Source organism: Carassius gibelio, chromosome A13, assembly GCF_023724105.1.
Source record: "Carassius gibelio isolate Cgi1373 ecotype wild population from Czech Republic chromosome A13, carGib1.2-hapl.c, whole genome shotgun sequence".
NCBI lineage: Eukaryota > Metazoa > Chordata > Actinopteri > Cypriniformes > Cyprinidae > Carassius > Carassius gibelio.
Window position 1 is genome coordinate 218,005 of NC_068383.1, and position 14,728 is coordinate 232,732.

The window sequence follows — 14,728 nt, forward strand, 5'->3', positions numbered from 1 at the left end:
CTTTCTGGTCTGATGTAAGAGACAATGGAGTCCAGAGGAGGGAGAGGGTCAAAACCCATTCCTGGCTGTGTGGTCACTTCCTGTAAGGGACCAAAAGAACCTTTTTAGTATTAAATAATGAAACAAATAAACTATATATATGAACAAAACTACATATCAAATTTAATACTTTGTCTAACAGAGAATTATTCCTTATAAGCCAACATAATACAAAATCAACACAGGTTTATATGTCAGCCAAATGTCCTCACTTATATAGTGAAATATCAATCAACTAGTGAGGGCATTTTTGTGTCCTTAATGGTTAAAAAGGATAATAAATTGACATTAACACATGACATTATGCTGCGTTTCCACCGCAGGAACTTTACCCAGGAACTAGGGACTTTGGCTTGGTACTTGGTGTGTTTCCACCGCAGGAACCAGGAACTAAATAAAGTTCCGGGTAAAAAAATGCCCCTCAGAAAGTCCCTGCTGGCGAGGTGGTACTTTTTCAAAGTTCCAGAACTTTCGGGGGAGGGACTTTGGCGCTAAACATCCTGATTGGTTGAGTTCACGCAGCATTGGTTGAGTTCAACCACCATTTATTCTGATCAAAAATATTACTGTTATTGTGTCATGAAATGTAATTTTAAAAGTATTTCAGGCGAGAATGTAGTTGTTTAAAACTCAAATCTGTTGTTTATTTATAAAGACAGGACCTATTTAAAAATGTGTTTCACCGATCACGGAGACGGTGAGCTCCACACGATCAGCGGGAGCTCAGTGATCATGTATCCGACGAGAAGCAGCCTCACCTCAGCTAGACCTTCTGATATGTCTCTTTAGTGGTTAAACATAAAATATAATTCAGCTGCGGGGTAAATCTAACAGGTTTTCTTTGGTCTGTATTCAATTTATCTATATGTTAAAATGAAAATAAAAAAGACAAGTCTATATAATATTTCGTTTCGTTGTAATGGCTGTATATAACGTTACAAATATCCCTGAACTAAGTACATTTCTGCAGTTGTTATTATGTTTAAATGAAAACGAAAGGAGGCAGTGGTATTTTATATCCTATTTCATTTTATTGTAAATATACTGAGGGGAAAATTGCAGTAGCCAAAGCGATCTGAGTTCACGCAGCATTTATTCGGATAATTTTCAAATATTACTGTTATTGTGTCATGAAATGTAATTTTAAAAGTATTTCAGGCAAGAATGTAGTTGTTTAAAACTCAAATCTATGGTTTATTTTTAAAGACAGCGCCTGTTTAAAAATGTGTTTCGCCGATCTCGTAGATGGTGAGCTCCACTCGATCAGCGGGAGCTCAGTCCTCATGTATCCGCAGAGAGCAGCATCACCACCTTTGTCAGACAAACCAATTTGGCGGATTCACTCGCATAATTTTTTACACTCACGTTTGTCATTCCTGAAACAGTATACGTGAACATAGACCGCGAACATAGACCGTTTAAAAAAATGGATGACATATCTCCACTTCCTTCCACTATAGAAAAGCCAAAACATTCTCAGTATTTGGAACCACAGTATGCACAGCAGGGATTGTGAGGTGGAGCCACGATATCTAAGTTCCACCCAAACTCACACAGACCCAATCGCAAGATCACAATCATGACACAACACCCCATTTTTTATAGCAAACTAATTAAAAGCATACTTGTTAGAATATCAAACACATACATACATCAGCATGCTGAGATCTACCTTAGATGACAGAAAATGTCTTCTGAATTTTTTTTTTTTTTGGAGTGTCATTTGATGATTTATTTTGTCTCAGAACCCATTACATTACATAGAGAAAGCGGGTTTATGACCTACTGTATTACTGCATCCAGTCACTTGGGGGCAATCAAGATGCTTTGGCTTCACTTTTCAAGACTCATGTGGCACGCTTGTCTTAGACAAACAAAACTTTTCTTCAAACTGTGAATGTAGTATGTAGAGAAACCTTAAACCTTAAAGTATTAAATTACATCTCTTTCAGTTGACTCTGGCGATTCTGTGGTTCTCATACTTCTCGAACTATCAGCAGCATTTGACACTATTAATCAGTCTATTCTAGGAATTTTCCTAAAGTCGGCTCCAATAATCCCTGAAAAATCAAAGCTCAAACCAAAGAAAACAAGCAAAACAGAAAATACTTTTGGTCTCATGCATTGAAGGTTTACAGAGGATGCCCTCCAAATCAACACTGGCTCAATTATATGCAGTTTAAAAAAGTATGTTCTGATTACAGCATTCTTACTGCCTCAAGGTGTACTTTAGAAAATTAGGGGTGTCTCTTACTAAGGGAAGGGTAGCTGTTGCCTCCTTGATCTCAGACATCAGCACATGTCTATGGATGTTCCTGGGAGCACTCTGGTATCGCTGCTTCCTCCTGTCCAATACAGACCCAGAAAAAAAATATCAATATTCTCACCTTCTTAAACAGGAAAAAGAAATGTACCCAGAACAAATAAATTCAATACAAATGTTTTTTAAGCTAAAACCTTACCTTTTTACTTTGGTTTTTAACAAGCAAATTATTTTTCTGAAGCATTTGTTTTGTATATATCAAGTTCACTTTATTATTAGTTGCTTATAATCTCATTATTACATATTTACTAATTGTATCTCATTATCATTATAAAGAGGGTTTAATCCTTAATGGCATATTATGGCATTTACTTTTCATGTGAAGTACTTGGTGCTAGGGCTGTGCAAAAAATCGAATGCGATTTTCATGCACATCTCATCAGTAAAGACGCTCCTTTAATTAGAAGTATTATCTCCAGCATGTGTGTTCAGATCAGGGTTGCCAGGTTTTCACAACAAATTATGCCCTTTTGCTTCTCAAAACTAGTCCAAAACTAATCGCGATTCCAGGAGGTTCCCAGAAAAAAAAAAAAAAAAAAAATTGCTTCCCGGGGTTAAAATATACGTTTGGTTTTTTGACATGGTTGTCTTGGTAAAATTCGCATTTTAGGGGCTAAATATAACGTTATTGGTATTGGGGTTGCTTCGAACCGCGGACATGGAAAACAATCACAAACTTTGCAACACTGGTTCAGGTGGAGCGGCAGTTACTACACAGAGCCGTAGTCTACCGACAACTAACACAAAATCGCTTTCAAAATCGACAAAGAATCGCCACCGATTTTAAAATCGATTTTGTGTAGATTGTCAGATAATTACGGCTCTGTGTAGTAAATGCCAACCAATGTTGCCAAGTCTGTTGTTGTTTTTCATGTCCACGGATCGAAGCAACAATACCAATAACGTGATATTTAACCCCTAAAATGCGAATTTTACCGAGGAAACCATCGCATTAAACTTAAAATGTAACCCCGCAAAGCATTTCTTTTTGATCAGGGAACCTCCTGGAAACGCGATTTTGGCTAGTTTTGGACTAGTTTTGAGAAGCAACTGGGCAGGATTTGTTATGAAAACCTGGCAACTATGATCTGAACACACATGCTGGAGATATACTTCTAATTACAGGAGCGTCTTTACTGATGAGATGTGCATGAAAATCGCATTTGATTTTTTGCACAGCCCTACTTGGTGCTTATTGTAAAGCAATTTGAACTCTTCGAATGGAAGGTGGTATGCAAATAAAGTATTTATTATTATTACACTGAGTAAAAGGCCATGTCATTGGAGTCAAGGAAAGAGACATTTATAACCTTGTTATTGTGGTCAACATGACTTTTCACTCTCTGGATGAAAATGGAATTCCATGAAATGGAAACACCTTGTTTACAGTACAAATTCACTCTGATATGGAGAAAGTGAATAAGTGTTCAATTATGCTTTTTACTCTTTTGCATAATGTTGCTATGCGAGCATGAAAAAAAGCACAGTCCTTACAAAGCAATAACTCCAAAGGGAATTATTCTCTATATCAGTATACACTGTCTATGTACTTCCTCAAATGTCTCAGTTGTAGTCCCTTTCAATATCAGTCTCTCAACATTGCGGCAGATAGTGGCAATATAGGGAAAAACCCTTTCTCCTAGAAATACTTTAATCGGATAATTAACAAATTTTTTTGTCATAATAAAATAGACCTAAGAAAACAATAGCATTTAAAATGTCTTCAAATACATATATAATAACAATTAAGTAAGGGATAATCAATGGCTTGCAGTGCATTAAAGGATTTTAAATGCAGACGCGGAAGTAAAGAACCACCTGACCTGCTTATTCCTTGGACATTTGCCAAGTTAAAAGTAGTATTGCTCCATGTGGTGCAATCTTTGACCAAATAGGTAAAAATCACAGTTAGGGCTGTCACTTTTGTGAAAAAATCATTTTCGATTTTTAAGACATAAGTGTGTGTTGAATCAATTGTAAAATCGATTTTCCATGTCAAAAAAAAAAAAACATTTCCTTTTTCAACGTCAAATAACGGACGAATGCAAAAAGATACAAGTCAGCAATATTTCTTATTTATTGGCATGAAGTTTCGTGCAGAATAACAAACAGCAACAGGAGTGCAACATTCTCGAAAAAATATATATGCAGAGGGGACGGCTGCCATAACAAAAGAAAAACATGACTGCAGGCTTTAACCCGGCTGCATTTATGATTTAGGCAATTCAAAAATCTCCAAAATTATTTTAAATAATGATTCAATCCATTTCAAACAACTGTTCAAAAAACTTGACTTGGACTTGAGAACAGCCCATGTGTGTTTTATTGAACGTAACCGACACTTAGGCTAGGCGGCACTAGGCAGGCATAAGGAAATGAATCAAAAGGCTAGGGCCATTACAAATTTATTGGACAGGAAAACAAGTCGATCAAGCAGAGCATTTCTTATTCACTGTATGTCCAGCTGACGCACTCCGACCGCACTGATGTCCCAGGGACACTCAGGTACAGCTGCGGAAGGTGGGGGTATTACCGGTCGCTGTCAGCTTGCAGTGGTCCTTTTCATAACTCAGAATCTCCTGTAACTAGATGCGCGAATGAGGTGAATTCGCATCTACCACCGCGCGAGACCTCCAGACGTTTGTAAATGTGTCTTTACATTTACTTAACATTGAAATCATTCGCGCCAGACACTTTATTTGCGTTTGGTGTGGCTCAGCATAAGAGGTCACTTTCGACGTTATCAGTGTAAAATTGCTGGTATTTAATGTCTAGCTTTCGCAACGCATACAGCACTCTTGGAATTCTTTATTTTCTTTTTCTGCTTGTTTGTGAGTTTTGTTACATTTTTTTTTTTTTTTTCTTTTAAAATTAATAGTGTACATACTTGGTTAAAATCGATTCCCGATTTTCATTTTCGAAACTTTTTTTGGTTGGTCCGATCGATTGTGCAATCGATTTTCTAACTAAAAGTGACAGCCCTAATCACAGTTATTATCATCAGGTACTGCAGACACAGATGAAATAGTGAAATAATTAAATGTATTTGAATTAATTATAGATTTTTTGTTCGAGAGAAAGATGACCGTTGTGTGTGTGAATTACCTGTGTCTGTACATCTCTCTCCTACAAATAATGAAGTTGTGAGTTTAATTAATTAGAGATTTTCCCTTCTCATTGCTGAGGAATATAATGCAGTGATCCAGTAGCCTAAGCCAAGCCATTTTATTAATAAAAGTTGTGGGGGCGCCTGTGTTTGTGTAGGTTTATGAATTGTTTACCATACAAATCTGATGAAATGGCACTTCTTGCATTTCCAGGTATAATAATTATTATAATAAACCCAAACTCACAGCAATATGCAGAGGTCAAGTATGAAATGCTCAAAGCATGTAAATGATAACAGTTCTTTTGGATCAGCATTTTCTTTTAATGCAGCCACTCGCTGAACCTGCTATTGAGATTATAATGATTCATTGAAGCTCGCGACTTGTAAACGCCCACACAGAAAACAAAGCAGTGAGACACTTTCTAGTTTTATTTTACTGTTTGCTTTGCACTGAGAGGAATAAGACATAATTCACCCCAAGAAGATGCGCTGAGGATTACCTCAGTATATATTTATATACTTGTATTAGGTTTCACATAATGTGTACACATTTTACTAGTTTGACTTTTTCCAAACTAATTTCTGACTAAATGTATAATCAAGTGAAACATTATGAAGATTAATTTACATCATCTAAATGTTTTATTGTATTACTAGTATCAGTGACCTTTACAATAATGTAAATAATGTAGTTTATTTGAAAGCACATAAACAATATACACTTTGAAAATGCTAGTTATGTGATGTTCATTTATATATTTCAACATTACACAATACCAGTCAATAGCAGTTTGCTAAAGCAGTAATTTATTTTTAAATTTAAGCCATAAAGTTTTTTTTTCTATTTAAAATAACTGCTTTTTATTTGAATATATTTTACAATGTAATTTATTCCTGTGATCAAAGCTAAATTTTCAGCATCATTATTCCAGTCTTACTCCAAGTGTAATATACACTATACCATTCAAAAGCTTTGAGTCATTATATATAAAAATTAAAACTTATTTAGCACACACATGATGATAAATAAAAGCTATTCATATGATAAATGTTACAATGCTGTTCTATCAAAAAAAAAAAACTGAAAACAAATATTTTCAGCTCTTTTCAGAATAATAACTATATATATATATATATATATATATATATATATATATATATAGAGAGAGAGAGAGAGAGAGAGAGAGAGAGAGAGAGAGAGAGAGAGAGAGAGAGAGAGAGAGAAGAAAATCAGAATATTAGAAGGATTTCTGAAGTATCGTGTGACTGGAGTAATGATGCTAAAAAATTCAGTCTTGAAAGTCAGCTTTGATTGTTCCTAATAAACTGGTTAACTGCACTCGAAAGTGAATTTCAAATTATTTTGTGGTTTAATTAATATATTCTAAATAAACTACAAACATAAAAATATACAAATTTATTTTTGTCCTCACATTCTTTCTTGTAACTCTTCTCCTCTCAGTCACACACCTGACTGAAATGCTCATTATGCATCTCATTATGCGGGTCTTTGTCTTCTCAGGTGTAAATCACATTGATATTCATGATAGTTGATGACTATTCACATATAACTTTTACAAATGAAAATGTCAATGAATCTATTGTTTCTTGTGAGTGAGTAAACAAGATGATTTTAAAGCAAAAATTCTAGGCTTCAAGCTCCAGGTTTGACAGTCTAGTGAACAAATGTTCGTATGTGTTTTATGACCTTATTTCAGTTACTTCAAAATTGTAGTTTTCAATAACCACGCATAAACGTTGTTTTCTCAAAAACACAAACATGTACATAAATGCTATTTATATATCATTGTAGCCCAGTTTGTACCGAATACAGTGTTTTCAGACTGTAGCCATGAATATATTTATAAGCAACTGAAAAAAACACAAAAGTCAAAGCCCCAAAACCCCCTAGACCTCAAAGGGTTAAAGGGGCCATTTAATGCGATTTCATTTTCTCCTTTCTCTTTGGAGTGTTACAATATTTTGGTGCATAAAGAACATTTGTAAATCTGTAAAGACTAAAGTCTCAAATCCAAAGAGATATTCTTTATGAAAGTAAGGAGTCAACAATGCCTACCTAAAACAGCTCGTTCTAACATGCCCCACCTCAAGATGTGGAAATATTTGCATAACGCTTCCCACACAAATAAAGGTGGGATATCTTTTATTCCCACTGTTGTAAACGCCACCATGTTGTGGAGAAGTTGTGTGCTTCATTTTGTAAGCAAAACTACTTTGTTTGGCCTTCCAAAAGAGGACACAACTAGGAATCAGTAAGTTGTATTTAAAGGTGCATCTCAATAAATTGCAATGTCGTGGAAAAGTTAATTTATATATGTAATTCAACTCAAATTGTGAAACTCGTGTATTAAATCAATACAGTGCACACAGACTTAAGTAGTTTAAGTCTTTGGTTCTTTTAATTGTGATGATTCTGGCTCACATTAAAGGTCCTATGACATGGATTATTTCCTTTTCTTTAAATGCTTTTTAATGTTTCCTTAGGTGTACTTATATTGTTAGTATGATTTTTACATTTAAAATGTAGAAATAAAAAGCATTTTTATATCCTGATATTAGCCCTCTGGCTTGAATGCTCTGTTTGAAGGGGCGTGTCTGCTGTGAGACTCCGAGTAAACGACAACTGTTGTGATTGGCTGACATCTTTGCATACGAAATGCATATTACATGTGGAACCCCTCTGAAATATATATATTTCAGAGGGGTTCCACATGTAATATATTTATATTTACTATTACAGCTTTCGAGATTAAGGAATCGTGGAAGTGTTGATTATATAATTATTTTTTCGATCTTTTCCCATCACATGAAAGGCTGCAGTGATGAGTCTGTTTATCGCGTGAATGCAGTGATCTCATCATTATCGCAACTCGTTTTCTCTCACAAAATGCTTTCACCACAACTAACAGCAAACACATGAATGCACCACATGAATACAGTAAGAGCTCCGTTGTGCAGCATATCAGCGTCACTTCGTTGTAACGGCAGTTTGGGCAAGAGTGCAGATATACTCGCGATGTGTGACAGCTCCGAAAAAAAGGGAGCGTTCTTTGATCGCTCTCTGTAGTTAAATCACAATTTAAAGGTGCTGTAGGGAACTTTTGTAAAAAAATTTTTTTTTACATATTTATTAAACCTGTCATTATGTCCTGACAGTAGAATATGAGACAGATAATCTGTGAAAAAAAAATCAAGCTCCTCTGGCTCCTCCCAGTGGTCCTATTGCCATTTGCAGAAAGTCATGCGCTCCCGGTAAAAAACAACCAATCAGAGCTGCGGTCCGTAACTTTGTTTGTGTTCAAAATGTAGAAAAATGAACATAATAAGCGAATACACCATGAATCCATTTTCCAAACCGTGTTTTTAGCTTGTCCTGAATCACTAGGGTACACCTATAATAAGTGTTTATATTCGGACTATTTTAGATTGCTTTGGGGATACCGCGGCGGAGTAACCGAGTACCTTTGTGATTCTTCATAGACATAAACAGAGAGAAGTAGCTCCGACTACAATGTTCTTCCGCAAGACGCAAGCAGTTATGTTTATTAACCGCTAGAGCATCAAAAGTTCCCTACTGCAGCTTTAAATAACAGATTTGTTTCATGCTACAGATTTGTTTCATGCTCTAAGAGAAACAACGTGAAGTTGATTGTTTAGTCACTGGCTTGATTCACTGATGCATAAACAGTATTAAACGATTTAGAAAGAAAGTCTGTGTGAACTTGAATAATTAGCTACACATCAGAAATCACTGATCACAGTTCAGGCATTAATGAACACTGTTACTCACTGTTTGTGGCGGTGCTGTCGAATCCATATCATAAAAGTCTGTTTGTAACGCCTGTGCTGACATTGAGACTGAATTATATGTAAATATTTGGGCAGGCAAAGCAGAGAAAGGGGAGGTAACATTTCTCCTTACAACCTCACAAAGAGGAGATTCAAGATCAGCCCGTTTGAGCTTTTCTTCTCTCAAAGGCAGAGAAAGATAGCAAAATCTCGATTTACACCGATTAAAACTTCTAGAAACTTGGGGACCATATACAGGCTAGGGGAACTCAATGTAAAAAAACCTCAGAAAGTGAAATTTTCATGTCATAGGACCTTTAAAAAAACGGAACGGAACAGAAACAGGTCAATTTAGCTCAAAGGGAATCATTTAAGATTTTAAAGGGAATTTGAACAGAATCACTTTCACGGCTGGTCACTTAGACGCCCTGCGATTCAGTGAACGAGCCGTTTAACATAAAATCTGCCCTGGAGACTAATATCCAAACTGTAGTGAAACACTATCAATTAGCACAGTAACAAGATCGGCAGTTTAAGACATTAACTTGTAAGCACAAAACACAAGATACTTCTCTTTTCAATATGAATAAGGCTTTATTAGATAAATCTAAGACATATAAACTAATCTAACACAAACGCATACACTCACACATTCATACAAGTTGCAGGAAGATCGAAAGTTAGGGAAAGATGAGTTTAAGAGAATGGAAATATGGAATCCCAAGTTTACAGCAATACGTTAAATTGCATAGACATGAACAACCATCAATCATGTAATTAGTTCCTCAATGAGGTTAAAATTATATTAGATACACCAGTAAAGGTCACAGTCTGGAGGTAAAGTTACTTGCGTCTCCTGTGAAGGAGCCTCGGTGAAAGGGCTATCCCGAGGTCGCTGATTGGTTGGAAGTTCAGTCGCTGAAGTGACGTCTTGGGAAGCCCGTGGTTGTTGGCCGTTGGCTGAAAGTGCAGAGTCGTGTGGGCTGGTTGAAGTTGAACGGGCACCCGAGGTCAGGCGTCGGAGACTCGACGTTACAAAACTTAACTCAGCAGTGTTAATTTTGACACGAAATTTTAATTTAGTTTTAGTCTTATTCTTTTGACTATAATTCTTTTTAGTTTTAGTCAAGTTTTAGTCATCTGATTTGTTTTAATTTTAGTCTTATTTTAGTCGACTAAAATCGCTTGGTATTTTAGTCGACTAAAATTGCTTGGTATTTTAGTCGACTAAAATAAGACTAAAATCAATAACAGATTTACTAGACAATTTTTTACAGCTGGTATAGGAAACAAACTTAACCAAAATATATAAAACACAAATTCAACTTTATTTCAACACAACTGTGTCTTTATTTCGATTCAAAAGCTTTTATGCAGCAACAAACACTGTCATGATAATGTAAACAATAACTAGCTGCCAATTGACCATCAATAAAAGAAAAATAAAGTTAGGTCCAGGATCTTAAAGCTTACAGCTGAGCTGAACAATAAGTGCATACATTTAAAGTAAATATTTAATAAGTTGGGTGGATAAAAAAAGTAACAAGATTTTATAAGGTATTCATTTGTCTAGCAATATTGTATGTTTTAAATACTACAATATTGCTAGATTAGTATGTATAATGATAGGATGTGAACATTCACGTTTCACATGACTAATATAGAAATATTTGTGATATTGTCAACAAGTAGAACATTATAAAATATACTAAACATTAGTATTAATCAAATGTATGTATCATAATATTACGTATTAGTATTGTGCTCTCATCTAACTTGAAGAAGGGGCTATTTTACAGTACTTTTCAGTTCGTAATATTTAATGCTACAACATCTACGCACTGCAGTCTTCCAATTTTGCTTAGCTCAATAAACAAAAGAACATCGTTGTGAAATTACATTTGAGAAAATGTCCAGGTGGCTCGTCTGTAAATGTCTTTTCAAATTGGTTGTGTTCTTGCCACGAATGATCGCTCCGCGTGCTTTACAGTTGTTTTGTTTTGTTTGTCGTCAAACGCGAAGTGAGCTGTGGACATTTTGTCGCTCTTTTAGACATCACCTCTTCGAATGCCGTCTTCCCGGGAGCTCATTTAAAAACTGAAAACCTTCGCTTCACGTCTCAATAAGTCAGACTCGGATTGGTTCTCTTCTCTCATGCAGTCTCGCCTGTTCCGTTTTGCCGGTTCTTTTGCTCATTCCTCGCATCTCTCCCGTCTGCTGATTTGATTTTCGTCACAGTCTATTTTCGTCTCGTCCTTTATTCGTTGACGATAATGTCAGTCAATTTAGTCATAGTTTTAGTCTCCATCAGTGCCTTCTTTTTTAGTTTTCGTTTCGTTTTCGTCCGCAAAAATATATTTGTGACGAAAATAATGACGAAAATATTTAGTCAACGAAATTAACACTGTAACTCAGAACACGAAACTCTCAAACGGAAAAGAAAAGAAATAAAGTTTGACGAGACTAGGTTGTGTTCCTTCTCATCGTGGCTAAGTAGCAGCAGGCTTGCAGGCCGAAACATGCTGGAACCGCACTCAAAGAACAGTGATGTATAAACAGCATGGCTAGAAGCTAAAAGCTAAAGCTAGGTAGCAAAGCTACAAGCTAAAAGCTAAGAGCAGGCATGACTAATAGCAGAGACTAAAAAGCAGACTAAAAAGCAAAGATTTTACGATGTCCTCAGTTTTTAAACTGGCCTGTTGGCCACACCTCAAATGTTGTCTTGACAAATCAGATATTGTCTTGGCTCGGAGGGTTTCATAAATCATTTGTTTATCTTACCAAGCATGTGGTCTGAATTTTCCTGCCTTGCAGGGTCTAATTTTGGACATGATTCCTATAACACGAATACGATACATGGGACAAATAAATTATTGTCAGGGCTAATTCAAGCAAGAAGATTCGATCACACACATACCAAACACAATTATAAATCGTTAAGCTATGCCATAGTTATTAAAAAAAAACATACACAATAAGTGATTATAACATGATAGTCAAATGTGTGGGTTACACATAAATTAATATGGAGTGATGCGATGGACTGATTCATTTATGAGTCTTTTTGAGTTCATTCTGGTCCATATATATGTACAAAAGCAGTTTCTATGCCATTCTCATGACAAAGACTTTTCTGTGAAGACAGAGGTTTAAAGCCCTTCCCCCCCTTAGGAATTTCAGTCTGGTTCTGCTAGGTGGGGGGAAGTCAATGGAAGTGTTTAACTCATGGGTTTCCATGTGATGTCCAGTGTTGCATTTCAATTACAAACAACACATTTGGCACCAAATTTCTCTTCTTTGAATTGAAATTGTAAATAATTGTTCTAGTGGTGTTAATGTTGAAGCTGTTGTGTGAACAAGTTGGTTGGTCATCTTGCTTGGTTCTTGTGGCACTAGAACTGATTCATGACTTCCTGAGGAATTCGGCTCTCGTGTTTCAAACATCGCTTTGATAGACTCTTTAATTTGTCTGGTTCGACTCATTTCTGTTACAATCTCAACAAATTAGAATATGGTAAAATCAACTCAAAATACCTGCAAAGTTTTCCGGAGCCTTCAAAATGGTCTCTCAGTTTGGTTCATTAGGCTAAACAATCATGGGGAAGACTGCTGATCTGACAGTTGTCCACAAGACAATCACTAAAACCCTTCACAAGGAGGGTAAGCCACAAACATTCATTGCCAAAGAAGCTGGCTGTTCACAGAGTGCTGAATCCAAGCACGTTAATAATCTCTGAAGTGTCAGAGGGACTGGAATGTACAGTTGCATCTTACCCTTCAAATCCAAAAAAAAAATAGTGAATCCGTTTGTTAAAAAAAATGCTTGAGGAAACTGGCATGATTGACATATGGAGGGAACTCCACCCATCTGTGAGACAGTTTTCCTTTTTCTCGATGTAACGGAGGCTTGCCTCGGGCGATCACGTTTTGGTTGCACCAGCAACAAAAGCAAAGTCTGAGGTGTGGAAAATTTTGACCGTTATAATGAGAATAATGAGTGAATAATGATGCACCATCAGTGAGCGCAGAAACGCGCTGAAGCCATCTACAGTGGATTCAATCATTTTCCTCCACAAAAAAAAATGCAGGCTTTGCCTAATCGCTTTGAGTAAAGGTCAATCAAAATGTATTTGTCGGGCTCCGGCCGAAACCTGTCGGGCTCGGGTCCTGTCGGGCCTAACTTTTAAGGCCCGATTACAGCTCTAGTATAAATGAGTTTGTATTTTCAGGATCTAAATGAGAGAGTATATTATGTGGTGATATCTATGCAACACATTATATTTATAAGAACCTTAAAAGTTCTTCTTGTGAACCCCCCAATCTAATTTCAAATGCAAGACACCATATTAGAGACAGAGTTGTAAAACTTCCCTCCAAAAGGTACCATTCCTCATTGGCTCACTCAAATCCTGAGGGTGTGACATTGTCACCCTACAGTATATAGATCACTGATCACCAGATCAGGGCGGTTCTTTTAGATTCAGGAATTCCAGGAGAAGGTGCTGGGCTAAGAACCTTAAAAATCACCCTAAGCTTGCACCAGGCCTTCGGTCTTGACTTTCCATTCATCAAGATCCTCCGATTCAAACTGGTCTTTCTCATCAACTCGCTTCAGCAGAGACCAATTGGGAGTCCCAAAAAGTGCATCAGGACTCTTTTTCAAACAGGCGAGACATGCAAGTATCCAACTTGGTCTTATTAATTGATACATTAAGTATCATATGCACGTTTTACAAAGGTGTGTTTGAACTAAGAGACTGTTTCCTTCAGGCTGTAGATATGCTGAATATCAAATTGTATCATAACTTGTCTTTATTTCTCTTCTCTTTACTGCTTAAGCTTTAACCCTTTTTCCTATGCCAATTGTATGAGTGTGTATGGGTGTGTGTATGTTAGACTAGTTTAAGTGTTTATGTAGTTAATAAAGTATTACTTGTATCAAACTTGAGGTTGTTCATTGTTTGCTCATAACTGTCCTTAATCATGCAGATTTTTGCTAAATGCTCCGAGTAGTATTGTACAGTAAGAAATAGGGCTGCTCGATGTGTCATTTAAGCATCAATATCGTGATGTACGAATCCACGATAGTCACACCGCAGGATGTGCGATGTAGGCTGTCGTAGTTGATCCCTTATTCATTAACTGTACAGGCCAGCTGCTCCCCGGCCCTTGAGGAATGTGATTCGCAGATTAATTGCAGAGCTTAACCATTATAGAGTGAAAGTTTTGACAGGGCAGAGAGAGAGAGAGAGAGAGCGAACGCGAGAGAGAGAGAGAGCGAGCGCGAGAGAAACAGCGTGAGAGCGAGAGCGAGCGCGTGAGAGAGAAAGCGAGAGAACGCAACAGAGCGCGTGCGCGCGAGAGCAAGAGAGAGAGCGCGTGTGAAAGAGAGACAGTGCGAGAGAGGCCCCTGCCGCACGCTCACCGTCTTCATACAACACGAGCAC

The 14,728-nt window shown here is 36.7% G+C and overlaps 1 protein-coding gene across 2 annotated transcripts in view; it reads right to left on the reverse strand.

Annotated features, from left to right (window-relative positions):
• tcf25 (transcription factor 25 (basic helix-loop-helix)) overlaps positions 1-14,728 on the reverse strand; it is a 291,833-nt gene that overhangs the window by 62,730 nt on the left and 214,375 nt on the right. For both annotated transcript variants that reach the window (XM_052612323.1, XM_052612324.1), the window contains 2 exons: positions 2,294-2,384; positions 1-80 (listed from right to left, as the gene is read on the reverse strand). In XM_052612323.1, coding sequence (XP_052468283.1) covers positions 1-80; positions 2,294-2,384 — 171 coding nt within the window. The remainder of the gene's footprint in view (positions 81-2,293; positions 2,385-14,728) is intronic.